Source organism: Ictalurus furcatus, chromosome 12 (assembly GCF_023375685.1).
Source record: "Ictalurus furcatus strain D&B chromosome 12, Billie_1.0, whole genome shotgun sequence".
Taxonomy (NCBI): domain Eukaryota; kingdom Metazoa; phylum Chordata; class Actinopteri; order Siluriformes; family Ictaluridae; genus Ictalurus; species Ictalurus furcatus.
This window is the reverse complement of record NC_071266.1, coordinates 6,240,908-6,268,560: the sequence shown is the minus strand read 5'-3', so window position 1 is coordinate 6,268,560 and position 27,653 is coordinate 6,240,908. Positions and strand designations below refer to the sequence as shown.

Genomic DNA, 27,653 nt, shown 5'->3' with positions numbered 1-27,653 from the left:
CATTTCTGAGGTAATTCCCGAACATCTGAGCTAGCTCTGAAACTTCTACGCTAATTTCCAAACATTTGAGCTAATGCTAAAACTTCAAAACTGATTCTTCTAAACGGATTCCAATTCTGATATGTCTGATCTAAGTCTGAAATAACTGAGCTAATTCCAAAATCTCTGAGCTAATTTAAAAAAAAACAAAAAAAAACAACTTCTGAGATAATTTCCAAACTTCTGAGCTAGTTCTGAGCTACTTATGAAATTTCTGAGGTACTTATGAAACTTCTGAGCTAATTCTGAAACTTTTGAGCTAGTTCTGAGCTACTTATGAAATTTCTGAGCTACTTATGAAACTTCTCGGCTAATTCTGACACTTTTGAGCTACTTCTGAGCTACTTATGAAATTCTGAGCTACTTCTGAAACTTCTGTGCTACCTCTGAAACTTCTGAAATTTTTGAGCTACTTCTGAGCTAATTCTGAAACTTCTGAGCTACTTCTGAGCTACTTCTGAAATTTCTGAGCTAATTTCTGAGCTAATTCTGAAACTTCTGAGCTACTTCTGAGCTACTTCTGAAATTTCTGAGCTACTTCTGAGCTAATTCTGAAACTTCTGAGTTACTTCTGAGCTACTTCTGAAATTTCTGAGCTACTTCTGAGCTAATTCTGAAACTTCTGAGCTACTTCTGAAACTTCTGAGCTACTTCTGAAACTTCTAAGATACCTCTGAAACTTCTGAGCTACTTCTGAGCTAATTCTGAAACTTCTGAACTACCTCTGAAACTTCTACGCTACCTCTGAAACTTCTGAGCTACTTCTGAGCTACTTCTGAGCTAATTCGGAAACTTCTGAGCTACCTCTGAAACTTCTGAGCTACTTATGAAACTTCTGAGCTCCCTCTGAAACTTCTGTGCTACATCTGGGCTAATTCTGACATGCCTGATCAAATTCTGTAAAGTCTGAGCTAATTCTAAAATGTCTGAGCTAATTTACAAAACTTCTGAGGTAATTTCCAAACTTCTGGTCCAATTCTGAAACTTCTGAGCTAATACTGAAACTTTGGATCTAATTCTGATATGACTAATCTAATTCTAAAACCTTCAGTTGAGGTCAGTTGTTAGTACAGTGTAATTGTAATCATGGAGTCGAGCTTTTGTTTAATATTTTACCAACACATCTGAGGAAAATGTTGATTTCCGCAGTGGTTTCGTTGGTTTCCACTGTCACTGTGTCTTGACATGGTCCGTATTTAAAGGCTTAACAGCACCATGCTAGCTAGTTAACTGTTTATCCCTAGTTACTAGCTAGCTTATGCTAGGCAACCACAGGTACCAGCTTCCATAGTGACAGTGTTCTCATGCTTTTAACTACTTATCATGTGTCAAAAGCACACATTCCCAAGTTTCAACTGAACGCAACACTCCAAAATGTCCGGAAGGTCTACGATGATTCAGAAAGATGAGCTAGAATGAGATAGAACTTTTAGAAATGCTAGCAAACTTTTTATTTATTTATTAAAGAATGACACATCATACATTTTTCTCCATTTAAAGTTACAGTTAATGCTGTGGAACGTCTGCGGAACAAGTTAGTTCATGTTATCACTTACTTTATAACGGCTATAAACAGCCTCTCCTTGACTTTCTCTACACCTTAATAAGACTGCTGTCCTCTGACTGTTACAGCGAAGCTTAGATTATGTGCCGTGTCCCTGTGAGTGAGCTATTACTATAAAAACGCTAACATATTAGATTGAGCGCTTTAAAATAAGCCTGCGATTTGAATTATAGTCGGCACTACTGTCTAAGTTTGTGTCATAGAAAACAAATGACCTTCTGACCAATCAGATTTCAGAATACAGCACTGCTGTGGTATGTTTATAATTATATCATGAGTACTAGGCATTCGCTTTTAATCCAGTTCAGCTCTGTATTTGGAAGCAACGGGGCGGAACAATTTCACCTTTGTAATTTGCCTAACTGGAATTGTTATCACCCGTGTCAACATTTTGCACCACCTAATAACTCAAACACTCAAAATCGCTCCCCGCTGTTGCATGTGTAAATAGTAACAGCGCATGGCAATCTGTCAGACGCAGGTGAGCACACACACACACACACACACACAGCACACATCATGTTACACACTTGACAGTTTCAAATGCAGATCAATTGGTGTAATATACAGCAATTTGGTCAATTTGCTGGTATTTTTGGCCAACTTTTAAAGATTTAGAAAACGGTGATCCACAACATTAAACCATTAAGTTTCTGTCTCTGTTCGGGACACTTCTAAGAGATGTTCCTGAGAGATAAAGCATCTAGGATTGGCATGGTGGCTTATTGTTAGCACATTTGCCTCGCACCTCCGGGGTTGGGGATGCGAATTCGAGTTGCATGTTCTCCCTGTGCTTCAAGGGTTTCCTCCGGGTACTCCGGTTTCCTCCCTCAGTCCAAAGACATGCATTGTAGGCTGATTGGTGACTGGCATTTCCAAATTGTCCACAGTGTGTGAATGTGTCTCCCGCCTTGTGCCCCGAGTTCCCTGGGATAAGCTCCAGGCTCCCATGCGACCCTGTGTAGGATAAGCGATATGGAAAATGGATGGATAAGGCATCTGAAAAACAGCCATAGAGGTCCAACAGACACAATAAAGTATCTTTCATTCATTAATTTTCAGAACCTGCTGAATCCAGAGCCTATCCCAGGAACGCTGGGTGCAAGGCGGGAATACACTCCGGACAGGACACCAGTCCAGCACAGAGCACCATGGATACACACATTCACACACTCATTCACACTTAGGAGTAATTTAGCGTCTCCAGTCTACCTATGCATGGGAGGTTGGAGGAAACTGAGGAACCCAGAGGAAACCCATACAGACAGGAGGATAACCTGTGACACTCTGCACAGACAGTAGCTTAAGCTCAGGATCACAACTCTGGTGCTGTGAGGGGGCAGTGCTGTCAAAAATAAAAATCATTAACTCAACTGGATATTCAGTACATACACGTGTAATACATTAACAAGACCGTTTTCAGTGGATTTCATTCTCTTGCTCTCAATGGAAGACTTTCCAATCGATATTCCAACAGATTAAATCCAGAGAATTTCCAGGAACAACCAATGACCAAGACAACGTCTCCCTTCCAGACTCGTACATCTGGACTCATATTTATGCATGTGCATGATTGTGGCTGTCTGCTGGATTTGGATTTGGCTTTAGCTCCGGTAATAATCCATCCATATTTCAGTCTTACCTTGGCATTGGAATCCCTGTTTTCCGAAGCCCCTGCATGAGAGAGACAGAGAGAGAGACATGCAGAGAGACAGAGAGAGAAACACACAGTCACAAAGTGATAAGAAAGCAGTGCATTTAGACAACTACATCTCCCAAATCCTTTAATGGGCTTTTAGCTATCAGTTCCCTTCCATGCCGCAAGCAATCTAAGTCGATTAAAAAGACACTGCAGTCCAAGTAAATGATGTAAATATTTGATATCTGATACGCTTCAAATATTTGATGTGCCCCAGTCTTGGATTTCTCAATATAACAACAAGTAAATGAGCACCATCACTCACTACTCGCACAGTCCTGACACACACACACACACACACACACACCTGTAGCATTAGCTCTGCTGATCACACATCTTCTGGTAGATGGATTTGTCATTAACATTAATACATCGAGTGGAAATAAGGAATGTTAAAGACACAGGACATCATTGGGGTGTTTAAGCCTGAGCTGTCAAAATAACAGCATGCTTAAATAAATAAATAAATAAATAAATCACGTTCAAAATGTTGGAAGAATAGCTATCAACTGTGATGAATTGCAAAACTTTACGTGACAGATCCAATTACTGAGAAAGTGAATGCAGCACTGTGGCCACATCGATCACGTAAACAAATAAAAAAATAAACATAGCATGAGGGGACATGAATGTTATTAGTGCTCCATGGTTGACTGGAAATCAGAGGTTATGGGAAATTATTCAAGGTAGATTATGATGATGATGATGACGTGGAACACACGGAATGCACCGTGTCCCCAGAATGGGATACACGGTATACTGAAAATGACCAGAACACACGTATAAAACACCTGGAGCACATGAGGAAAATATTGGAACGTTCGAAATGCGCTAAATGCACTTAATGCATGAACCACCACAATGCATTGAATACCGAAAAAACCCGGAATACACAAAACACACAGGGCGTATGGAACACCTGGAGCACTCAGAATGCCTGAACCACCCTGACAATGACCCTATGACTCTCGATCAGGGGTGGGCAATCTTATCGGGAAAGGGCCGGTGTGGGTGCAGGTTTTCATTCCAACCGAGCAGAAGCCACACCTAAATCTATTGAAAGCCAAGACCAACTGATTAAACAGGTGGAATCAGGTGTGCCTCCTGCTTGGTTGAAATTACCCTTTCTGGATAAGATTGCCCACCCCTGATCTAGATACTGTACCACAATGGATGCAACAGAGAAAACAGCCACAACAGACAGAACACCCTGAGCATCCAGGATGCACATAATATACTGTATGGAACATACAGAATGCACAAAACTCCAAACGCCACAGTGCTGGATTACACCCAGAACCCATCAAATGTCCAATGTCCCTGGAATGGAATATATGGAATAGCGAAAATGCCTGGAATACACAGGTACACACATGGAACATACAGGATGAATGAAACATCTGGAGCACACAAAATGCCAGAACCACCCTGACAGTTTGGACACCAGACATCACAATGTTCAAAAATTCAACACAGAAAATGGCAGGCACTCCCAGAACCCACAGAATCCAAGGTGGTCCTGGACTGGAATATATTGAATATGGAAAATAATCAGAACACAGAGAAGAGCACCGAAGATACCGAACGGATGACATTCAGAACATTTTGGGAACACTTAAAAGGCACTAAATATTATTATGCAACAGAAAGTGGCCAGGATAGACACAACACTCCGAACACCTTGGACACAAGGAATGCACCCTGTGCACTGGAAAGGAATACAAGGAATACTGAAAATACTCATGACACACAATGCATAGCTTACAGAGAAAGCATGCAACACATGGGAACTTCCAAATCAATAAAATACACAAAAACACATTAAACACCCAAAACATACTTAACAATCGGAAACACGCAGAACACCTAGGAATGCATAATAATATATAATAAATATCTTAAATGATCAGAACACACACACACACACACACACACACACACACACCCTGAACACCTGGAACGCATCTAACACACACAACTTGACACAAGTTAAACTCTATTGAAAATGTTCCGTTCATTCTCAAAAGTTGTTTCCAAACAAACAGAAGTGCAACTCTGTCTGATCACTGCCTGAAGAGGATCCAATCACGTCCCCACACTGTTCACACACTGTCCCCTTACTGTTCACACACTGTCCCCACACTGTTCACGCACTGTCCCCACACTGTTCACACACTGTCCCCTTACTGTTCACACACTGTCCCCACACTGTCCCCTTACTGTTCACACACTGTCCCCACACTGTTCACACACTGTCCCCACACTGTTCACACACTGTCCCCACACTGACAACTGTACTCCGAGTTTCCAGGAAGCAGAGGGAAAGCCGTGCAGGGTTTACTGACCAGATGAAGTCGGTGCAGTGGCTGCAGAAAGTCGGCTGCTTGAAAAACCTCGCGGTGAACTTGTGGTTCTTCACTTCGTGGACGTTTTTCTGCCTCAATGCCCCTTTTCGGGCAAATCGGTTCACCACCTCTGACATGGACGAGTCGCTGACATCAGCCATGGCACAATGAAAAATAACAAAACAGTGTGTAGAGTAAACAATATAATTCCTCGTGCAGCTGACAGAAAGTTGCTGTCAGATCTGTGTGTGTGTGTGTGTGTGTGTGTGTGTTGTTTCCAGCGTAATGCAACAGGCTCGCCGCGATTCCGGAGGCGGAACTCAGGACCAACTCGCGCCCTTCTACTCGTCACTACTTCTACACGGTGACAGCTCGTGCCGTAACCCTCCGCTTCCTCCTGGCGCTCGGGGTGACGTCACTCCGGTCCACTCTTTAATGGGAGGGATAGAGACGAGCGAGGCCACGTCCTGTGCAAGGAGCGACATCCGGCGGCCAAAGAGCAGCTGTACAAAATCCTAGACTGCTACTGCTGCTACTACTACTTCTACTATTACTACTACTACTTCTACTACTATTACTATTACTGCTACTTCTACTACTACTATTACTATTACTGCTACTACTACTTCTACTATTACTACTACTACTTCTACTACTACTATTACTATTACTGCTACTACTACTTCTACTATTACTACTACTACTTCTACTACTTCTACTACTACTATTACTATTACTACTACTTCTACTATTACTACTACTACTTCTACTACTATTACTATTACTGCTACTACTACTATTACTATTACTGCTACTTCTACTACTACTATTACTATTACTAATACTACTACTTCTACTACTATTACTACTACTTCTACTTCTACTATTATTACTATTACTACTTCTACTACTATTACTATTACTACTACTTCTACTTCTACTACTATTACTATTACTACTACTACTACTTCTACTATTACTACTACTACTACTTCTACTTCTACTACTATTACTATTACTAATACTACTACTTCTACTACTATTACTATTACTACTACTACTACTTCTACTATTACTACTACTACTACTTCTACTTCTACTACTATTACTATTACTAATACTACTACTTCTACTACTATTACTATTACTACTACTACTACTACTACTTCTACTACTATTACTACTACTTCTACTACTACTTCTACTACTATTACTATTACTACTACTACTACTATTACTATGACTACTACTACTTCTACTACTATTACTATTACTAATACTACTACTTCTACTACTATTACTATTACTACTACTACTACTTCTACTTCTACTACTATTACTCTTACTACTACTTCTACTTCTATTACTATTACTATTACTACTATTACTATTACAACTACTTCTACTATTACTACTATTACTATTACTACCGCTACTACTTCTACTTCTATTACTATTACTACTTCTACTACTATTACTATTACTACTACTACTACTACTACTACTTCTACTACTATTACTATTACTACTACTATTACTACTACTACTAAAATCAAAGGAAAGTTTTCCACCGGAAAAACGTGGACCGAGTAGAAACTTAATTACGTAAAATGCCACTTAACACAAAAAGGTCACATCGATGCTGTGAAAGCATCATATAATCAAAAGCATGGAAGTTCGATTAACCAACTTTTCTGCAAGTCGCAAGAATCAATAGAAAAGCATATTGACCTTGCCAATAAGAACAAGTCTAACCCTGAACAAATCAAAATATTGATCGATAACGTGCTTCTTGCCATCAAAATGAACGAGGTAATGCTGTCTGTTCAAGAGATTCATGATCATAAGGCGAAATACGTTAGCTTTCCCGACAGTAAAACTATGCATTTGAATTTGTGTAGTCAATTAAAGTAGTTGTACAAGCTGAGACTATGGAAAGTGTGACCAATGCCCATGTTCACACACTGACTATGTTTACATGGACAGCAGTAATCTAATTATTGACCTTAATCTGAGTAAGATAATAATGTGATTAAGGTGTTTACATGAGTCGCTTTTAGAATACTCCTTTCATGTACCCGTTTTACATGTTATAAAACATAATTAGATTAACAACCGCGTCATTATGTCACCGCGCCACGCCGTCCGACGTCCCTCCAGAATTTCACGTATCGACATACAGTTTGTCTTCGTTATGGTACCATATACAGTTTTGGGTGTTTTTATTTAATTTTTTTATGAACGCTTTAAGTGCAGTTAATTATTTGTAATGCTGTACGTGCAAATAGACAACTGTTTGAAGCCGTGGGCTACGTCCCAAACCGTGTACTTATCGTCTATATAGTAGCCGAGATACATGTATTTTTCCCTACTACAGGCCTATAGTAGGCAAGTACGCGGTTTGGGACGCAGCCGAACTCTTTTGCTCGCCGTAAAATGTTGAGCACTGCCGTGTGTGATTGTGTCCTGATGCAGAATGCAGTGAAAACTCTCACACAACGTTAATAATTTGATTAAGGTGTTTACATGTCTGTAATACATGTTGATAATGCGACTAAAACCTGGAGTACTTCCCCTGTCTTAATTCGATTATTGCTTATTTCGAGTATGACCTTAATTAGATTAAGGTAAGTAAAAATTGCTGTTTACATGGTAGTTTCTTAATCAAACTATCGTCTTAATCGGGTTAAGAGTGGATTATTGCTGTCCATGTAAACGCACTGACTGATAGTTGACGAAAGCACAGACATTACAAATGCTGGTTCTTTATATTAAGTTTAGGAAGCAAAATGACATCACTTACAAAACTGTGTTTGCCGGAATCATTCAGCTGGCAGGATGCAATGCTCAGCATATTGCGGATGCAATAATAAAGTTCTACGCAGATCACTGACTTGATTTAAAGAAAATTATAATGTTAACCTCTGACGGCGCCTCTGTCATGATAAGTAAACATAATGGAGTAACTGCAATACTGAAATGACAGATACCGCACCTTACGGAGCAACACTGTGTTTCTCATAGAGAGGATTTATGAATTGATGATGCTTGGACAGGTGTGTCTTTGATGAAGGAAGTGGAAACACTGCTTAGAACAGTTTATTCACTATTTAGTAGGTTTTCTGTGAAGAAAAGCAAATTCGAAGAGCTGGCAAATGTTTTAGAGGTGGATTCACTGTCTTTCAGACCTTTGAATGATGTACGTTGGCTGTCACGTTGCCAAGCTGTAAATGCATTTTTGCACAATTACAGTGTACTAACAGCGTACTGCACGAAAGAAGCTGACAACGGCGACCCATTTGCAAAATATTGTCACAAAAAGCAGTGAGGTGCTCTCACTGTGCTGTGAGATGTGTTGAAGAACTAGCTCAGCTCCGTGTCTCCTTGCAGCGAGGAAATCTTACCATCATTGATGCCCATTGCCTTGCCAGAGCTAAAATGGAAAAATGCTGCTCTCAGTATCTCGGAGAGCATGTTTACTGGAGCAACCGAGTGAACAAGCTGTTGGAATCAAGTTACAACAAGGACATTATATTACAGCATTTGGCAAACGACCTTATCCAGAGCAACTTATGATTATATCATTTATACAACTGAGCAGTTGAGGGCTAAGGGCCTTGCTCAAGGGCCCAACAGTGGCAGCTTGGCAGTGCTGGGATTTGAACTCACAACCTTCCACAATCAGAAGTCCAACATCTTAACCACTGAGCTACCGCTTCCCTACCAAGTGACAGTGTGGTAAATACAGAGGAAATTATTCTGTTTGTCCATAAGGTCTGTGACCATCTTGATGCTCGATTTCCTGAAGGTGAGCTTAACGAATGGTCTGCTTTTCACCTAGAACCACTGGATTCAACACTCGATTTTGATCATGGTATAGATGAAGTAACCAGACTGACAGAGAAGTTCCAAGGCATTTTAAAATAAACGGACAAGACTGCCACAGAGCGTATCTGTCAGCAGTACAAGAATTTCAAGTTCACTATTAAAGAAAAACGGAAGATGGGAGCGCTGCAGACATTTGCCGAGATGAAACCTGGACAGTAAAAAGTGAGGGGTTCACTGAAGCTTGTAGAGTTGATTGACATTTGTGGTACATTCCAAGCATCTAGTGCAGACTAGGAACGCGGTTTCAGTCTGATGAATCCCGTCTACACGAGCAGAGGGCCTTATAAATCTGGACAAGGTCTACAACCATTGGAAAGCAGACAAGAACAGACAGGAAAAGTTTTAAGGTAGGCTACGATACTAAATAAATAGATTTTAGTATTAATGTGTTTGACTTACTGTTTACTATACAGGCCTATAAAAATGTTAATAACTCCTTAAGCATATCTTCATTATAATGTATGAAGTAAGTATTAATTAGTTGACTGAAGCTTTCAATTTTGTTGAAAGGTTTTGGTGTATGTGTATAGATCAGCAGAAATAAGCAGAAACAAGGGATTGTATATAAATAAACAAGGTCTACAATCATTGAAGTTAAACAGACAGACAGAAGATTGAAGATACTTTTATTTGTTTAGTGCCTAGCAATACTTTTTTCTTCATTTTTCCTGTAATCATGTGGTGGTGTATGTGGTGTTTTAACTAATACTTTTTTCCCCATCTGTGTTTTTAGATGCTGCTTTGATAAATATATACAGTATATGCATGATGAACATATATTATATGCATATGGGTTTAATAAAATGTTTCTGGTTAATTAAAATATTGCACTTTTGTATTATTATTAGTTGCTGTACTTGTTGTAAAACTGTTAACAGAAGTTAACTATAAAACTACATTAGTTATGATAACATACCAGTACACTCACAGAAGAAATTTTTGCTCGAGTTGCTCAAAGTTTTGAAATTTGCGCTCAGATAATTTTTTATTTGCTCATTGCTGCAAAAAATAAGAGTGAACATTGACCACACGCACACTTTTTAAGTAAAACAGTTCCCAAAAAGTAAATTGTTACGTTCAAAAGAACTCAGTTTCAAAGAACTTCTTGACGACATTTGGGACTCAAGCAGTTTATGTGTCAATTCCCTATGGTGGAAGTTTCCTCCAAGTTTCAAACAACAAAACTTTCAGTTCATCCACACTAGAGCATCAATAATCTGCTAATATCTTCCCCATTGCATCCCGTTGATGCTTTATAGGGTTTCAGTCTGGGTTCTTTCAAAAGGTGACTGGTTTGCTTTGGATCATTATCCTGCTTTTTAAAAAATATCCACTTCTGTCGCTTGAATAAATTCTTGACTGATTCCTCTGACTTCATGAGTTCACAAATATAGGAAAAACAGCCCCAGCCACCTCCATACTTTATAGCACCCTTAATGCAGTTTGATTGGCTTTCTTCTCCTGGCTTTCTCCAGACAAACGCTGTACCATCACCTCCACCCAAGTAAAATTTAGATTCATCTGAAAATAAGACAGTTTTCCAGAAGTTACCGTCTTTCCGTGCATGTTCTTCGGCAAATTTCACCATTGCTTTTTTATTCTTGATGCTGATGAATCATTTCTGCTGCATTACTCTCCTTCTGGAGCCATGCTCGTTGATTGTATTTCAAATAATTTTGTGCAAAAAATTGTATCTAGTTATTCCAATTGTTGTGGGAAGCAGGCCCTTCTGTTTCTCAATTGTTTGACTTGAATTTATTCACAATTATGCCTGGACATTGTCTGTTTTTATTCACAAGTCCTTAATCTTTGAACCTGTTTACATCATATCCAACTGTGGAGGAAGGAAGATTTAGTTTTTTTTTGCTGATCTGGCAAATAGTATGACCTTCTTTGTGCAAACAGATGATGCTAGACCTTTTATCAAAACTTTCATCCCTCTTTGTAGTAATTTTTGCAATTATTTTTACCTTTTTATCTAGTCCCAAGATCATTAATAATCAATTACCTTCAATTTCTTACAGGTGCCCTTAGGAACTACATGGTATAGTTCATCACATAAACTATTGCTTGCAAAGTGTGCTTGTGGTATCTTTCTTTAATGTAGTGAAATTCATATTTTAGTAAGTGTGGCTAAACTGTCCAAATACTTTTGGGGGCCACTGTATACTAAGCAGAGGCCAGATTTGCACATGAGTTTTGTCTGTCTCCAAAAAACAGGTATAAATTAGTGTTATGGGTGTTGCTTCGAACTTTATAGGCAGCATTGCCATGTGCATGGTTTTCCCACATAACTGAATTACTTTTGAATTAGCAGGCTGTCTAGTCCTGTCCATGATTTGTTACCTGATTGTGATCACCTGTTCTATGTTACTCCTTGATTAGTTTGTCTATGAATACATTGCTGGGATTTTTTTTTTTTTGTATGTGTGTGTGTGTGTGTGTGTGTGTGTGTGTGTGTGTGTGTGTGTGTGTTGTCTTAGAGATCTGATCTATGTGCATTCCGGTGCTTTTGCTTGGAAAAACATGGATGCCAAGAGCAATGTCATATCTGACATATAAAGAAGATCTACATTAATTATATGTTTTAGCAAAAAGCAAGCACGTACAGTGGTGCTTGAAAGTTTGTGAACCTTTAAGAATGTTCTATATATCTGCATAAATAAGATCTAAAACATTATCAGATTTTCACACAAGTCCTAAAAGTAGACAAAGAGAACCAAATTAAACAGACGAGACAAAAAATATTATACTTAGTCATTGATTTATTGAGGGAAAAGATCCAATATTACGTATTTGTAAAAGTATGTGAATCTATAGGATTAGCAGTTAATTTGAATGTGAAATTAGAGTCAGGTGTTTTCAATCAATGGGATGCAAACATGATGTGTACAAATTGAGGAAATTCAAGACCATTGTTATCATTCCCAGGAGCGGTCAACCAACAAAGATCACTCCAAGGGCAAGACGTGTAATAGTCCGCGAGGTCACAAACGAACCCAGGGTATCTTCTAAGCAACTAAAGGCCTCTCTCACATTGGCTTCATGTTCTTCATGTTCATGTTCATGAGTCCACCACCAGGACAACACTGAACAACAACGGTGTTCATGGCAGGGTTGCAAGGACAAGCCCGAGGGCTATTGGAAAAATGTTTTGTGGATGGATGAGACCAAAATAGAAACTATTATGCTTGGAGAAAGAAAAATACTGTATTCTATCATAAGAACCTTATCCCATCTGTGGTGGTGGTAGTATCATGGTTTGAGCCTGTTTTGCTGCATCTGGGTGAGGATGGCTTGCCATCATTGATGGAACATTGAATTCTGTATTATACCAGCAGGTTCTAAAGGAAAATGTCAGGATATCTGTCTGTGAACTGAATCTCAAGAGGATGTCGGTCATACAGCACGTCAATAACCTTAAGCACACAAGTCATTCTACCAAAGAATGGTTAAAGAAGAATAAATGAATGTTTTGGAATGGCCAAGTCAAAGTCCTGACCTTAATCCAATAGCAATGTTGTGGAAGGACCTGAAGCAAGAAGTTCATGTGTTGAAACCCAACCACATCCCAGAGTTGAAGCTGTTCTGTACTGAGGAACGGGCTAAAATTCTCCAAGTCGATGTGCAGGACTGATCAACAGTTACCGGAAACGTTTATTTGTACTTATTGCTGCACAAGGGGGTCACACCACATACTGAAAGCAAAGGTTCACTTATGCCATTGTACTTCCCGGTTTTGACCCCTGCTTGTTTTCACACTGAATATATATTATCTTTGTGTGATTTTGTCTGCATGTGCTTTGACCAATGCCAGGGACACTGATTACATTGATTACATACTGTTGGTTGGACCTAAATTAAATGCACTTGTGCCCTGCCTCATTCCCCTGCATGCTACATTATCTTACCCCAAATTTCATCATGGAACAAAGACGCGTTTGGTGTCTAGAGATTTTCTTCTTTAGTTTTGCTATGAGTCTTATGGAATTTTTTTTCCCCAAAATAGATAGAAATAGATATAAATATTTGCATTGTTGGGTGGTGTACTGTAACAATAGAGATGCTGCCATCTTGGACAACTGGAACTATTGTTTTCTAAATGCAATTTGATGTCAGTCCACCTTTTATACCCTGTCTACTAAAACCGGAGGTTTTGAAAAAACAGGGAGTCAAAGGTACATTTCTACATTAAACAAATGTCTTGTTCTGACCTTTGAGCTCAGGACAGATTTGTCATTTGAGTCAGACAGAACAGCCAAATAACAAATAACTGTTCAACAGTGCCACAATGACATTTTAAATAAAGATATTTATCTATAAGTGTTCATGACAATTTTGCTGACCTAACACACTCTGGAAAAACTTCTAATCTCATGCCTTGAAACGCGAATAGAGGAATAAGCTGTTGCTGACACAAACAGCTTTGACTGGTTGTGTAAGGCTCAAGGGAAGAGGAAGGGAGTGTACAAACAGTCAGAAGGTCAGAGATTTCTGAATGCTGGTAAATGACAATGAGCCCATTTCTCCATCACCTCCCCCAGCTTGTTTAAACGAAATTTCTACAAACAGCTCAGAAAAGTGCTTGTAGTCAGTATCAGCAAACCAAAAACACTCAAAAATAAGGATGAGGCCAGCATTTCAGTGGTTGCTGCTGCTTATATGTCACGCGTGGCTGATCACAGCTGAAACAACAGACAAAGGTAAAGTAAAGCACTAACTTCTGATTGATGGATTTATGACTGACTGAATGTTTTATTGATTGGGGGGATAACTTGAGCACTAGGTAGCAAGGAAACAGTATTTGGGGCCTTTTTTTCTTCTATTAACCGGGTAAACAGGGACAGTTTTTTAATAAGAAATATTTAATCCATAAATAGAATTTACCGAAATCCAGATGTAGATTTGGATCTCTAATGAGGAAACCAGGAAATCATTGTGATTAACCTGCTAGGATGAGCATCTTTATAATTACAGCAGCAGTCCTTAGGTACACATCTACAGTATTCAGGTTAGATGATCTGCTAGATCTTCCCAAGGGGAAGACTTGGGCATAAACTGTTTGGCAAGTGCTAATCTGTAGTATGTCCATGTGGGACCATTCACAGCAGCAGAAAGTGAGTAATAAGGACAGACGCTTCAAGCTGAAGTAGAGCATTGAGATGAATCAGGCAGTGTGTGTGTGTGTGTGTGATGATTTAGAAATGCAGTTTTGACAACGCTAAATTTGTAGATATAACTTTCCTTTACTTGTTTTCAACATTCATGGCTCCAGTGCAGAATTAAAGACACCACCAAAATGTTTTTGCTTCTAGATTACATTTCGCTTAAGGGGAAAATTGTGCAAGTTTTGTCTGAATTGTTAGCATTACTTATGTAAGTTCATTATTTCTTTCTTTCTTCCTTAATCTATTTATTTTCCTAATTAATGATTAGGGATGTAATGATACACAATACTGGCTTCACAATTCACAAATCAATTCATCCATCCATCCATCTTCTATACCGCTTATCCTTCCTTCAGGGTCACCCTGGAGCCAGGGATCATGGGGCACAAGGCAGGGTACACCCTGGACAGGGTGCCAATCCATCACAGGGCACAAGCACATACACACACCCATTCATACTCACAGACACTTTGGACATGCCAGTCAGCCTACCATGCATGTCTTTGGACTGGGGGAGGAAACCGGAGTACCCAGAGGAAACTCCCACAGCACGGGAAGAACATGCAAACTCCGCACACACAGGGCCACGGTGGGAATTGAACCCCCAACCCTGGCGGTGTGAGGCGAACGTGCTAACCACTAAGCCACAACTAAATCAAAAATTGCTATGAACAGAGGTTTAATATTGTAAACAGGTTAGCCATATCTTAAAAATATGTAAATAAATACATATATAAATTCTCCCAAAAATGTGATTGAATTAACAAAGTCTCTGACCTGGGGAAAATGATTGACTGAAACATAATAAGCTCCATAGCAGTGCCTCAGGTGTCATTTAAACCAGAACAGAGCTCCAAAGTCGGCCTGAGGCATACCTTTATTGTGTGTGTGTGTGTGTGTGTGTGTGTGTGTTCCAGTGTGTCCCCGGCCTCCTGAGGAGGATGGCACAGAACTGAGTGGAGGACAGCTATTTTTCGAGCCAGGAACAGAGGTTACACTGTCATGCATACAGGGTTACTCAAGCATCGGAGGGTCACGCAAAATAACCTGCAAAAGTAATGGAGAGTGGACCGAGCGGCAGCTGAAGTGCTCCCGTGAGATAAAACACACTGTACACAAACATGTACCGAGTAGAGAATTGATAAATCTCATCTTATATGGTTATATTTGTAGTCACATGCAAAATCTCCCTCAAACTGCATCCAGTGTTTCAGTAATGTCACACAAATTTCACAGATAGTGTGCATTAGGACTCCATTTTATATGAATATGTCATGCTTGAGGTTGAGATGGATGCAAACGCATTTAATAATGTACAAAACAAAACACAAAACAAGACTTCTAGAACATGTGGCAAGGAACAAATAAAGAAACATGAAACAAGCATGAGCATAACATGATACAGATAGACAGACCAAACAACGCAAGACCACTAGTGCAGTGCCGAACGTGACTATATATACACCAGTGTTAATGAGACAAAACGTGAAACAGGTGAATCAAGACGTGTATTCCCCAAACAGGGAATCGTGGTCTCTAGTCCTTCTCTGCTATTTATATGAAGATCCCCCCCTTAAGTGCAGCTCCTGAAGTGTGTAATCAGTTCAGGTGGGGACCCACAGACCAGATATCCCTAAGCACTTCCGAGTTCAATTGTGTGTCATCCCTCGCGGGGCTGGACAGGATGCTTGGCGTGTTCTCTGAGGCTCAGATGTGGGGCCGGTCTCTTCCGCTCCACATAAAGGTGACGTGATATCCCTGGCCTGGCTTGAGCGCGGAGCGACAGCTGGGGGAATGAAGCTCAAGACAGAGCCCAAGGGGGGATCAACGTTCACCATGAAGCTAGAGGGGGAGGCGACGCTCTCTGCGAGGCCAGAGGAGGGAGTAAAGTTCTCTGCGAGGCCAGAGGGGGGAGTAAAGTTCTCTGCGAGGCCAGAGGGGGGAGCGAAGTTCTATGTGAGGCCAGACGGAGAAACGATGCTCTCCACGAAGCATGAATGGGGCGCAATGTCCTCCATGGAGCAGGGAGGGGGAGCGACATACGGCACGAAGCGGAGCATGGAGGCAGAACGACATCCTCAGCCGAGCAGGACGTTAGAGTGACGTTCTCAGCCGAGCAGGATGGTAGCGCGACATCTTCAGCCGAGCAGGATGGTAGCGCGACATCTTCAGCCGAGCAGGATGGCACAGCGACGTCCTCGACCAAGACTATTCCACAATTTTACTGTGCATCTGCGGAAATAATTCAGGAAGAAAGAAGCCATCATGTGCAAACGTAGGCAACGTCACGTGTAGTGTACAGATAGAGCAAAAATTAAGTGAAGCAGCGGTGCTGAAAAAAGGAGAAAGCGGGAGGAATGCAAAAAGTTTTTATCACAGCCTGTGAAGTGTTTTAAATGAACAGATTTTGCCTTTGGCATTATGGCAAATAGCATTTATGCAGGTGCTGATGGCTCTAGCATTACAGTAAAAGAACAGTGAGGCTGGGACAAGGAACAGGGTTCCTTCTCTCTCTCTCACTCTCTCTCTCTCTCTCTCTCTCTCTCTCTCTTTCTCTCTCTCACTCTCTCTCTCTCTTTACCTCATTCCCACCTAAAGTTCTGCTGACCTGCTCCCAAATGAAGCAGTAGGTGAGTTTATTGTCACATGATGATAGTGGGCCATTCAGATGTGGATTCAAGTTCAGGGCTACTTCAAGTAAATATGTTTAAATATTACCAAAATTTAGAAAAAAGAAGAATATTTTAATAAGTTGCTGTCATACTCTACCATACAGTGACTTATTGTTTGCTCTTGGTTAGTGGTCATAGTGAAATAGACTTATTTATTAATATAGGCCTAATATCAAGATTTATTTCATAATATTAATATTAGAAAATAAAATGTATTATTATTATATTGTATTATTATTATTATTATTATTATTATTATTGTTGTTGTTGTTGTTGTTGTTGTTGTTATAGTAGTAGTACTAATAGTAGTAGTCGTAGTAATAGTGGTTTAATTTGGGGGGGAAGGGGTGTAAAATGAGTAGATGTGGATTCATGTTAGTGCTAAAAAATAGTTTCAGTCCTGATTCAGGAGTTGTACAGCTGAGTGGTCCAGCTCTCCTACACTGCATCCAGATGATGCCCCCTGACTAGCTAACATGCTGTCTTGATTGTTTTCAATTCTTTGTCACACCGTTCTTCTGTTTTGTTTGCCTATTTTACAAATATGACTTGATATCTGTTCAGTGCTACTTCAAATAAATATGTTTAAATAGCTTTTATGTTTCGGTTATATTTTTATGCTAGTTAGTGGTGTTAAAAATTGGTCTAACCATCAGTGAGCTGGTGTGTTATGATGTGGCGTGTTGTGGGCTGGGTGTGGTGGTCCGCTCTGGGCCAGACAGTCCCTGGCCATTTTTTGGTCCCAGACCCCTGATTATTGCTATTAATGCTAAATAACATATGGTGAAAATTTAAATATTGATATTAAAACACTGAAATGAGGGCCCCATTCATATATTTTGCCTAGGGCCCCCAAATCATTAAATCCGCCCCTGCAGTTGAGTAGGAAGGTGGAACGATGTCCGAAGAGTAGCCTGGCGTAGTGACGTCCAGAGCAGGGAAGTAAAGCGGAGCTCTTGGCCACACCAGGAGGTCGAGCAACGTCCTCAGCTGAACAAGGAGACTGAGCGGCATCCTCAGCTGAACAGGGAGAGACTGAGCGGCGTACTCAGCTGAACAGGGAGAGACTGAGCGGCGTCCTCAGCTGAACAGGGACACTGAGTGGCGTACTCAGCTGAACAGGGAGAGACTGAGCGGCGTACTCAGCTGAACAGGGAGACTGAGTGGCGTACTCAGCTGAACAGGGAGAGACTGAGCGGCATCCTCAGCTGAACAGGGATGCTGAGCAGCGTCCTCAGCTGAACAAGGGAGAATGAGCAGCATCCTCAGCTGAACAGGGAGACTGAGCAGAGTCCTCAGGTGAACAGGGAGACTGAGCAGCATCCTCAACTGAACAGGGAGACTGAGAAGAGTCCTCAGCTGAACAGGGAGACTGATTGATGTTCTCCGTTGACTCGGCAGGCTGAACGAGATCCACAGTAGGGGAGGGAAGCAGATCAACATCCTTAGTGGGGCAGGGAGGGTAGGAGATGGTTTCAGCCTGGTTGGAAGGCTCCTTCTTGATATACGCCCTGAAGGAGTACATCACATTGAGCCATTCCTGATTGGCTTTGATCAGGGATAATCTCCCTCTTTCTCCCACCTCGGTTTTTCCCTTTCAAAAGGGGCCTCTTGGACGCTGAAAAGATCTGTTGCATCCATTTTATAGGGTCTTGCGTTCTGTCATGCTTGAAGGTTGAGACGGAGGCAAACGCAGATCTGAAGTTGAACATTTAATAATGTACAAAACAAAACACAAATCAAGACTTGTGGCAAAGTACAAACATAGAAACATGAAACAAGCGTGCGCATAACATGATACAGGTAGACAGACCAAACAATGCAAGACCACAAGTGCAGTGCCCAAGGTATATATATATACACCGGTGCTAATGAGCCAAAACTTGAAACAGCTCAATCAAGACATGTGACTAGGTGCAGTGGCTGATGGGAGTCGTAGTCTCTAGTCCTTCTCCGCTTTTAACATAACAGAATACAATTTAGCATCATTATTCCCCAAGGATGGATAAATATGCAAAGTATATAGATAATAATGTATTTTCACCCTGCACTTAATTTGCAAATAATTTAACAAAGAAACACATACACACTTGCTTTCTGTAAGGAGTTTGTTTATTTAACAGCTTGTATAGTGAAAGAGTCTCCCAGAGTCAACACTTTCTAACAGTCAGTTTTCTGACATGAGAAAATCTTTTTAAAGAGAAAAAAGAGAGAGATGGCGAGGAACAAAAAATTACGGTTTATTAGCTACTAACAGGAACTAACATGTTTTTGCAAACATTCCATAACATTAACTCTAAACATAACTATAAATGGATTTATGTTTAAAAAGGTGCGCTTTTTAAATCATTTTGTAATTTGGAAAATTGCTGTGGTATAAGAATAAATTAAAGAATAATTAAATTATTTTACTTTATTATAGGAATCATGTCGAGGCATCACACCACCCCGTTGTTGACTGTTTTCCTATAAACAGTATGCACCATTAAGATGTATTACTTACTTACTCAACCGTTCTTTAAAACCAGTATCAGATAAATATTCTTACGCAACAGAACACGCACATGTGACACACATACACAAAATAAACCTTTGATCCCACTCTTATGCTGCAGTCATATTAGGCCTTGCTGTGTTTACTTTTTGAGACATCTGTAAACACAGGCTTTAGTGTTTCTCCCAGTGCTGTCATACTCACTAAAGCTCAGTTTCAGCTCAACTTATCAAACATGCTTTGATTTCCTCCACACACGGCGGTTTTATATAAGCAATAATCAGTACAAAGGCACTTAAATTAGTTACATGCATGCACGCCACATGCACCACACATGCACATTCCCATGGTGTGAGTTTTATTATGCTCTAATCTTCTCACACAGCAAAGCGGTGTCCGGTTCCTGAACCGCCAACGAACGGAAACGCGGACTTCAACAAGATTGTTTACAAAAGCGTCATCACATATTCCTGCAATGAAGGGTGACTGCATTTCACTGTTTTTTTTTTTTATGTACGGAAACCCTGAGCCGCAAGAAAAAAATATTGAAGTGCTATGCCATTTATGAAACATTTAGGAAAGGAGTCTCCAGTGTCAGTGCTTTGATAAAGTAAATTTTGAAGTACTGTGACATCATTTCAATTTCATATCTCATTATTTCGACTTAATGACTTGTTATTTCAAGAGGTCACTATTGACATGTTGATAAGGCGAAGCTTTGGAGACATTTATTTATCATCTGTGGAAGGAGTTTCCAGTGTGAGCAATTTGGAACAGTAAGGTTTGAAGTGCTATGTCGTAATTTCATGTGTCAATATGGATATGTTGTTGATATGGTGCAGCTTTCTGTAAGTAGCCATTTATTTAACATTTAAGGAATGAGTCTCTAGTATCAGTGCTGGTTAACAGTAAATTTTGAATTGCTATGACTTAGCATCTTGTTATATTTGGCTTAATAACTTGTTATTTCAAGATAGTGTATCATTACTGACATGATTACATCATGACTCATATGTTGCTGATACAAGTAGACATTTATTTCATATTTATGGAAGGAGTCTCCAGTGTCAGTGCGTTCTAACAGTCAGTAGGTTTAGAAGTGTTTCAAGTTAATGTCTATTCATGTCAATTTTATATCATTGTTTCTAATTAATATATAATAGATATATAATATATAATATAAGATATATAGCACTAAATAAATCTAAGGAATTATTAGGAATTATTATCAATAAGAATAATTTATAAAAATATTAGCTTACAGTAATAATGGTTCTTATTCCTTATGCTGTTTCTCAGATCGTAAGTAAGCCAAATTCATTTGACAAAGATACAGTATGTGTACTGATTGTTAATTAATTTTAATTTGTTTGAGGCATGGTATGAGCAATTCAAATGGTCAAAATGACCGTTATGACCATTATGGAATTCTGTCAGTTTAAGTGTTAGGAGTCAATATAATGAGATATTAACTTGACATAATGGGTTACGAAGTCAAATTAAAATAATACATAAAAATAACAACATAATATCTTAATCATAATATCATAATATCAAGTAACAAGACATTAAGTCAAATTAATGATGTTGCAACATTTCAACGTTTTTTTTTTTTTCCCCAAAACTTGTGGTTCAGAGCTTCTGTACTCATGAATGTTATATTACAAATATTCATTCAAATATTCCAAATGCAACTGGAAACACTTCCATGTCTGAAAAGAACAGCCATTTCGACTCAGATAACTCACTCGAATAGAAAACGATGCTGTGCCCTGGTCTTCTCATTGTGTATATAACATCATTCTGGTGTTTATTTGTGTGTGTTTAGATATGTCCTGGTTGGAGCCAGTTCCAGTGAATGCTTACACACAGGCCAGTGGAGTGACTCCACTCCACAGTGTGAACGTACGCCAACACATTAATCATGACCAAACTAACCAGGCTTAACTAAAACCCGATGTCCTGCATCACAGTCTAATCAGCGTTTTGTTTTTATTCCCCCAGCTGTTACTTGTGGTCTTCCGCCTATTCCACCTAACACCAAAATCGTGTATGACAGGCATTTCAACGGGGACACCGTAGAGTTCGGTTTTGGAGGGCTTTATGAGTGTATGCCTCCCATGGTTCTCGTTGGTGATAAGAGAGCCACATGCACTGCCGACGGCACATGGTCGAAACCACCAGAGTGCAAGTGTGAGTATGAAATACATCCACATCCTGAATGATAAAAACAAGTCTTTTTATCAGACATGATACCACAGCGCTGTTGAATTCTCAAATCTGATTGGTCATAAGATGTGGGTTAAGTTTTCTATAATCTCTGACAGTATTGCTGGCTGTAATCCAAATCGTAGGTTCCTTCAGACACTAAACAGGCTGATTGATGACATTTGGTGTTAAGACGAAGATTAGGTTTCAGTACACTTTCCACCAAACCATCCCTTTAACCACTGAGATACTTTCATCCTTTTTTTTTTCCCCCTTTGTGCAGTGGTAGTGTGCCCTGTGCCCTTACAAATAGAGAATGGCTTTCTGTCATTTGCTGAGCTGCGACAGCATGGGTATAATGAAAAAGTCAAATATGGCTGTCACAGTCCCTACATCCTTGATGGACCTGCCGAGGTTGAATGTGAAGAAACTGGCTCATGGTCTAGAATTCCTACATGTAAAGGTATGCTGTTGCATACACACACACCCACACACACATCTCCTCCATAAACTCTACTCACTAGGGGTATAACGCAGTGCTGTGCTTTAAACTCAAACTAGGCACAGCTTAAGCCAAAGGGTTGTTTTAGACTCATGAAGACAGCAAGTCATGTTAGCTCACATGGCAGTGTAGCACACCCAGAGGATTGACCTTCTTCTGCATTCATGAGCTCACAGATGCCCACAATTAGCTACTGTTGCTGTGATTGACAGTGGAGTGAGCGTGTGCCCACAGGACTTGGCTTTAGTTTGTTCTACTAACAAACTAGTTGACTAATTTAAACTTCCATGACCAGGCAGTTACTAAGGATGCTGTAATTACATATCTGACGGCTCATGAAAGTAAAGACCTACCACTCACACAACTTTCTAGTTGCGTCTTGTGTGATCCCAGTCTTGATACACCTCAACTAAATGCCTTCTGAGTGTAACCAGATATGAATACATTATTCAGGTGAACAGACGTCCTAAACGAACACAAATATGAAAAGCAGGCAGAGTATTTATATAGTTTTTAAATAATAAAAAAAAAATTTAAAGCTTGCCAGCTTCAGGGACTGGGATCCTGACAAGCGAAACCAAAAATAAAAGTCACACAAGCATGTGTTTTTTTCCTTTAATGTTGAACTTTAAAGAACTCGCTGAAGCTTGTGGGGGAGGATTGCTAGGTTTCAGCACGAAAAGACTTTGGTCAAAATGTTTGGACACAAGGAACATGGGTCTTTCTTCTGATTCTTAGTCTTTTTGTGGGAAACAAGCAAACAGTGGTGTGCATTTCTGATTTGCAGTACACTATATGGCCAAAAGTTTGTGGGCACCTCACCATCACACCTATATGTGGGTCTTCCTGAAATTGTTGCCACAAATTTGGCAACACACAATTGTATAGGATGTCTTTTTATGCTGTAGGATTGCAATTTCCCTTTTATGGAACTAAGCAACGTAAACCTGTTCAAGCATGATAATGTCACTGCGCACAAACCAACCTCCATGAAGACATGTTTGGAGTGGAAGAAATTGAGCATTACGACCCTGCTACTTTTGGGCTTTAACCTAGGGGGATTAGTGCAGGGAAAGTAACATAGACTGGAGTTGGATGGAGCATAGCTGGGTTGATGGAGGAAGGAGGAGACCATGCAGTAGTGCTTAATATTTACAAAGTTGATTACAAAGCTGAAAACTATATACATGAGATAACAATTTACACACCATATACGAGATATATTACAAAATCTAGCTTCTTGAAAACAAACATCATGTGTGGAGTAACAGTCGGTTTAACATGTGGCTCCCTCGGGAGAGAATGAGATTTGTTTGAACCCTCTTCTTACCTAACTGCTAAGGAGAAACTAGCTGCTCCACTACCTTAACCTATACCGAAAATATAGGAGTGCTTCTCATTTCTTAGTTGTGTATCCTCATTTCCTTTCCTTGCTTCCTTTCCTTGCATCTTAGCTCCACCCACTTAGGATGTGAGAGAAGGATGCAAGGATAAGATGTGAGGAGAGAGGAATCGAAGCAAGTCGAATGGAATATCCTTGCTCTCTCAAGTGTCACTTCAAAGCAACATCAATTAATGATGACTGTGCTCAGCTGGATTGCCTCACTGCGCTTCAGGGATCTGCCGTTATGCTTTTTTTTTTTTTTTTTTTGATGTGCCATTATGTTTTTGGAGCTTGGTTAATAGCAACATTCTTAATAAAGCAAAACAAAACGCACTGATAGTATGTGAAATGTCTGGGTTATTCAACAATGAATTAATGAACAATACATAAACTATCACATCATTCATGCAGCTTTTCATATCCAAACATGCAAGGATCAATAAATTACAATTACTCATTGTAAGCATATTATTATGAAAAGATGTTCCAGAAGGACGATGACAGTTGCCTTGATCATTTTGAAGCCATCAGAGCAGTTGCAACTGTTGTGTCATCAATCCCAGCATAGGCCGCAGCTCCAGCTATTGCTCCAGTAGTGCCGTATGCTGTTGTAAGGAAAGTCATGTTGTGATATCCCAACTCCATGCAGAATTTATCCAACAACTGCTGTCATAAGTTTGTGGGTGGGGTTCCAGCGGTGTCGCGTTGTGATAAGTTTACTGTGAACACTCTCTCCTCCCTGTGAACACCCCTTCTGTCTGTTTCCTGGTTCCTGTGTTGGCACCTTTTTCTCTTTGTTTCTTTGTCGACTCAGGTGCGAACAGGTGAAGCCCCTCACCATTTGTGCATTTACATACCTTCCTGTTTCATGCGAATATGCCCTTCTACCTTACCAATCAGTGGTTAACCTGCTGTCTCTGTTTTGTGTCAAGCCTGATATATATATTCTGCCTTTCTTGGAATAAATGAGAGATCTTGCCATTTGAACTTCGTGTGTCTGTGTGTCATTTGGTAAACTCTCCCAAGGCCTTGGTGTGGGAAGTGTGTACAAGTCTTTCTTGTAGTCTCTGTTCTTAAGAATCGTAACCCAGAGATTCTCTAGTTTCAAATCCTAACAGTTTTCTGGGGGCTCGTCCTGGGATATAGATTCGCAAATCCTAACACACTGTCATCAGGCATCACCAGGGCTGTCTTCCTAGTGTTGCTGTAGCAGTAGGCGGACATAGATTCTTGAGACATTGTGATCGTGTGTGGCGAATGTACCGATCTGTAGTCGCTTTTATATATATATATATAGTCACTGTAATATGAGGGCGGACTTAGGAGACGGTCTTCGGACCGGGTTAAACAACAACGTCTTTACAATATCTTCATCTTCATCTTCATGAAGAAACTTTGTCAAACTAACATCTTGGGGTTTTTTTTTTCTTGGAGCAAAAGTCAGGTCCTCTCTCATTTCAACAAGTCCTCTTGTTGATGAAATACACAACAGGCTTCAACATGGGTATTAGGAGTTCTCGGAGCAGCTACTGTAACAGATAGTTGCAGAGTGTCTTCTGTGTTTTAACTACAACATATTGAACCATTATTTAAACACCAAGAACCATGCTCACACTAAACTCATTAACATAAACACATCGTAAACATTCAGTGGGAGCATCCTGCTCAGTACACCCCAGGAAACACATGTCCCTATCTCAGACAGCCAGACAGGTCACATACACACACACACACGCACACACACACACACACACACACACACACACACACACACACACACGCACTTCAAACACTTCAAATAGGGTTACCGGAGGTCATAGATTTACACGACCTACAGAACTGTCAGCCAGGGGAACATAGAGAGTCATAAATTACAGAGGGGTCATAAATCAATCTGGCATTTTGAAACAAAGTGTCTGTAATAACTACTCCTGTTTCCCTGTTTGTCTTCCCTAGGGTTATACCAATTACTGAAAGGCCAGGGGGAAACAATAGAGACAGTGATATCAGTATGGAAATGCTAAACAGCACATAAGCCAATACCACTAACTGTTAACACCATCTTCAGACATTAATACATAAATTTAGCATCAAGCTTAACAAAACAAGCAGTGTCAAAACACAGAGCAAACACAAAGCAGACCCCAAGCAAAGCACTAAACCAACCAGCCACATGCATGCAAGCGTGAGCCAAAGGCTGTCTTGCAGTCATCGCCATGAGCCTTTTAAAACCAGAGCTCCTCCCATTTCGGCATTTCCCGGTCAACGATTGGCCTAGGGGTTATGATGAATGATGGTCGGTCCACCAATTGGCACGAACTGTGGAAAAAGGGAGAGGGTGGGAGAGAGAGAAGAGGAAGAAAAAAGGAGCAAGCAAACAAGCAAAGCGACAACAAACAACCAAGGGCACGAGAAGCTCCGTGCATGTAACACTTACACAGAACCCTGACTGCAACACCTTAGAGATGAACTGGAATGCTGACTGCACCCCAGGCCTCTTCACCCAACATCAGTGCCTGACCTCACTAACGCTCTTGTGGCTGAATGAACACAAATCCCCACAGCCACGCTCCAAAATCTAGTGGAAAGCCTTCCCAGTAGAGTTAAGATTATTATTACAGCAAAATAGGGACTAAATCTGGAATGCGATGTTCAAAAGCAAATATGTTTGTGATGGTCAGGTGTCCACAAACTTTTGGCCATATAGTGTATCAGCCATAGACAGACATTACATGGTATACGCCATACCTGGGAACCCTGCTCACGGAACTTAAAAAAGAACAATTTCAATAACATGATATTAACGGGAGATGCCCCGCTGCCTCCAAAATAAAGCCACAATTCTAAGATATTGCTGCAAAAGAAATATGCTTTTATATCTTGAGCCATTGCTCCAAATAGCTCACATAGATAGTTTTGCTTATAAATTTATTCATTTGACAAAATATATTGTAAAAATTGTGCATGATTTCTATCATTATTAAATGGGCGTTCTCTAATGTTATTAAAAGAAAATGTTCTGAGCAGTGACATCACTAGGCCTATTTTAGCCCCCCCCGCCAAAATATTCATTATCCCCGCCTAAGCAAATCAATATATCAGCCAATATATTCTCCTTTTGATTTTTGATTTCTGTGTAGCGCTGCTGTACACGCTACACACCTATTTGCCCGCGCGTTTTCGGTTGACAGACACACATCCAACAGCTTACCCTGGGTACCTCCAGACAGTGAGCAAGTTTACATGCATGTTAAAAGTTCGTTTTCAATCAAGCTAAAGCAATAATTACATTTTTTTAAACGTCATGTAAACGCTTTAATCCTACGGAAATCGTACTGTAACCGAACTCCCGAAATCAGACTTTTAGCTCGACTTCGTCCAGCGTGTATACACTTTAATCGAGTCGTTCTGTTGGTCAGCGAATGATCCACATGCGACGACACAGTTTACCGTTTAAACCTTTTACGTTGGTTTTATTCATTATGCTGCCCATTATCACGGGTACAGTTCGGCTGCTCACTCACACACTTGCTGCAGACTCACAAACAGGTAGCGAGAGTGCAGAATGACGCGGTCATGCGCCCCTACTGGTCTTAAAGGGAAATACTCCCGGATCATTACAAGAGGCGATGTGCAACACAAGGGATCGCACCAAACCATATCAATCATTCTTGTCGCATCAATCAAGCA

The 27,653-nt window shown here is 40.2% G+C and overlaps 3 protein-coding genes across 3 annotated transcripts in view; 2 read left to right on the top strand and 1 right to left on the bottom strand.

Annotated features, from left to right (window-relative positions):
* Positions 1 to 6,291, bottom strand: part of prkcaa (protein kinase C, alpha, a) — a 193,874-nt gene extending 187,583 nt beyond the window's left edge. Inside the window, exons 1-2 of the mRNA XM_053637310.1 lie at positions 5,648 to 6,291; positions 3,246 to 3,277 (exon numbers count right to left, since the gene is read on the bottom strand). Of these exons, the coding sequence (XP_053493285.1) occupies positions 3,246 to 3,277; positions 5,648 to 5,808 (193 nt within the window). The 5' untranslated portion in view covers positions 5,809 to 6,291. The remainder of the gene's footprint in view (positions 1 to 3,245; positions 3,278 to 5,647) is intronic.
* Positions 1 to 27,653, top strand: part of LOC128615330 (axin-2-like) — a 308,706-nt gene that overhangs the window by 129,948 nt on the left and 151,105 nt on the right. The gene's annotated exons all lie outside the window — the stretch shown is intronic.
* Positions 14,060 to 24,296, top strand: LOC128615332 (beta-2-glycoprotein 1-like). Its single transcript, XM_053637311.1, has 7 exons — positions 14,060 to 14,238; positions 15,621 to 15,797; positions 20,255 to 20,351; positions 21,698 to 21,774; positions 21,874 to 22,062; positions 22,361 to 22,540; positions 24,034 to 24,296. The coding sequence occupies exons 1-7, from the start codon at positions 14,163 to 14,165 to the stop codon at positions 24,045 to 24,047; spliced, it is 810 nt and encodes a 269-aa protein (XP_053493286.1). The 5' UTR covers positions 14,060 to 14,162; the 3' UTR covers positions 24,048 to 24,296.

What these genes read in the sequence shown, in the direction of transcription:
- LOC128615332 (XM_053637311.1), top strand. Translation starts at nt 14,163, where the DNA reads ATGAGGCCAGCATTTCAGTGGTTGCTGCTGCTTATATGTCACGCGTGG. An exon ending in CTCCACTCCACAGTGTGAAC is followed by an intron (nt 21,775 to 21,873) that starts GTACGCCAACAC and finishes TTATTCCCCCAG; the next exon opens with CTGTTACTTGTGGTCTTCCG. An exon ending in GAAACCACCAGAGTGCAAGT is followed by an intron (nt 22,063 to 22,360) that starts GTGAGTATGAAA and finishes CCCTTTGTGCAG; the next exon opens with TGGTAGTGTGCCCTGTGCCC.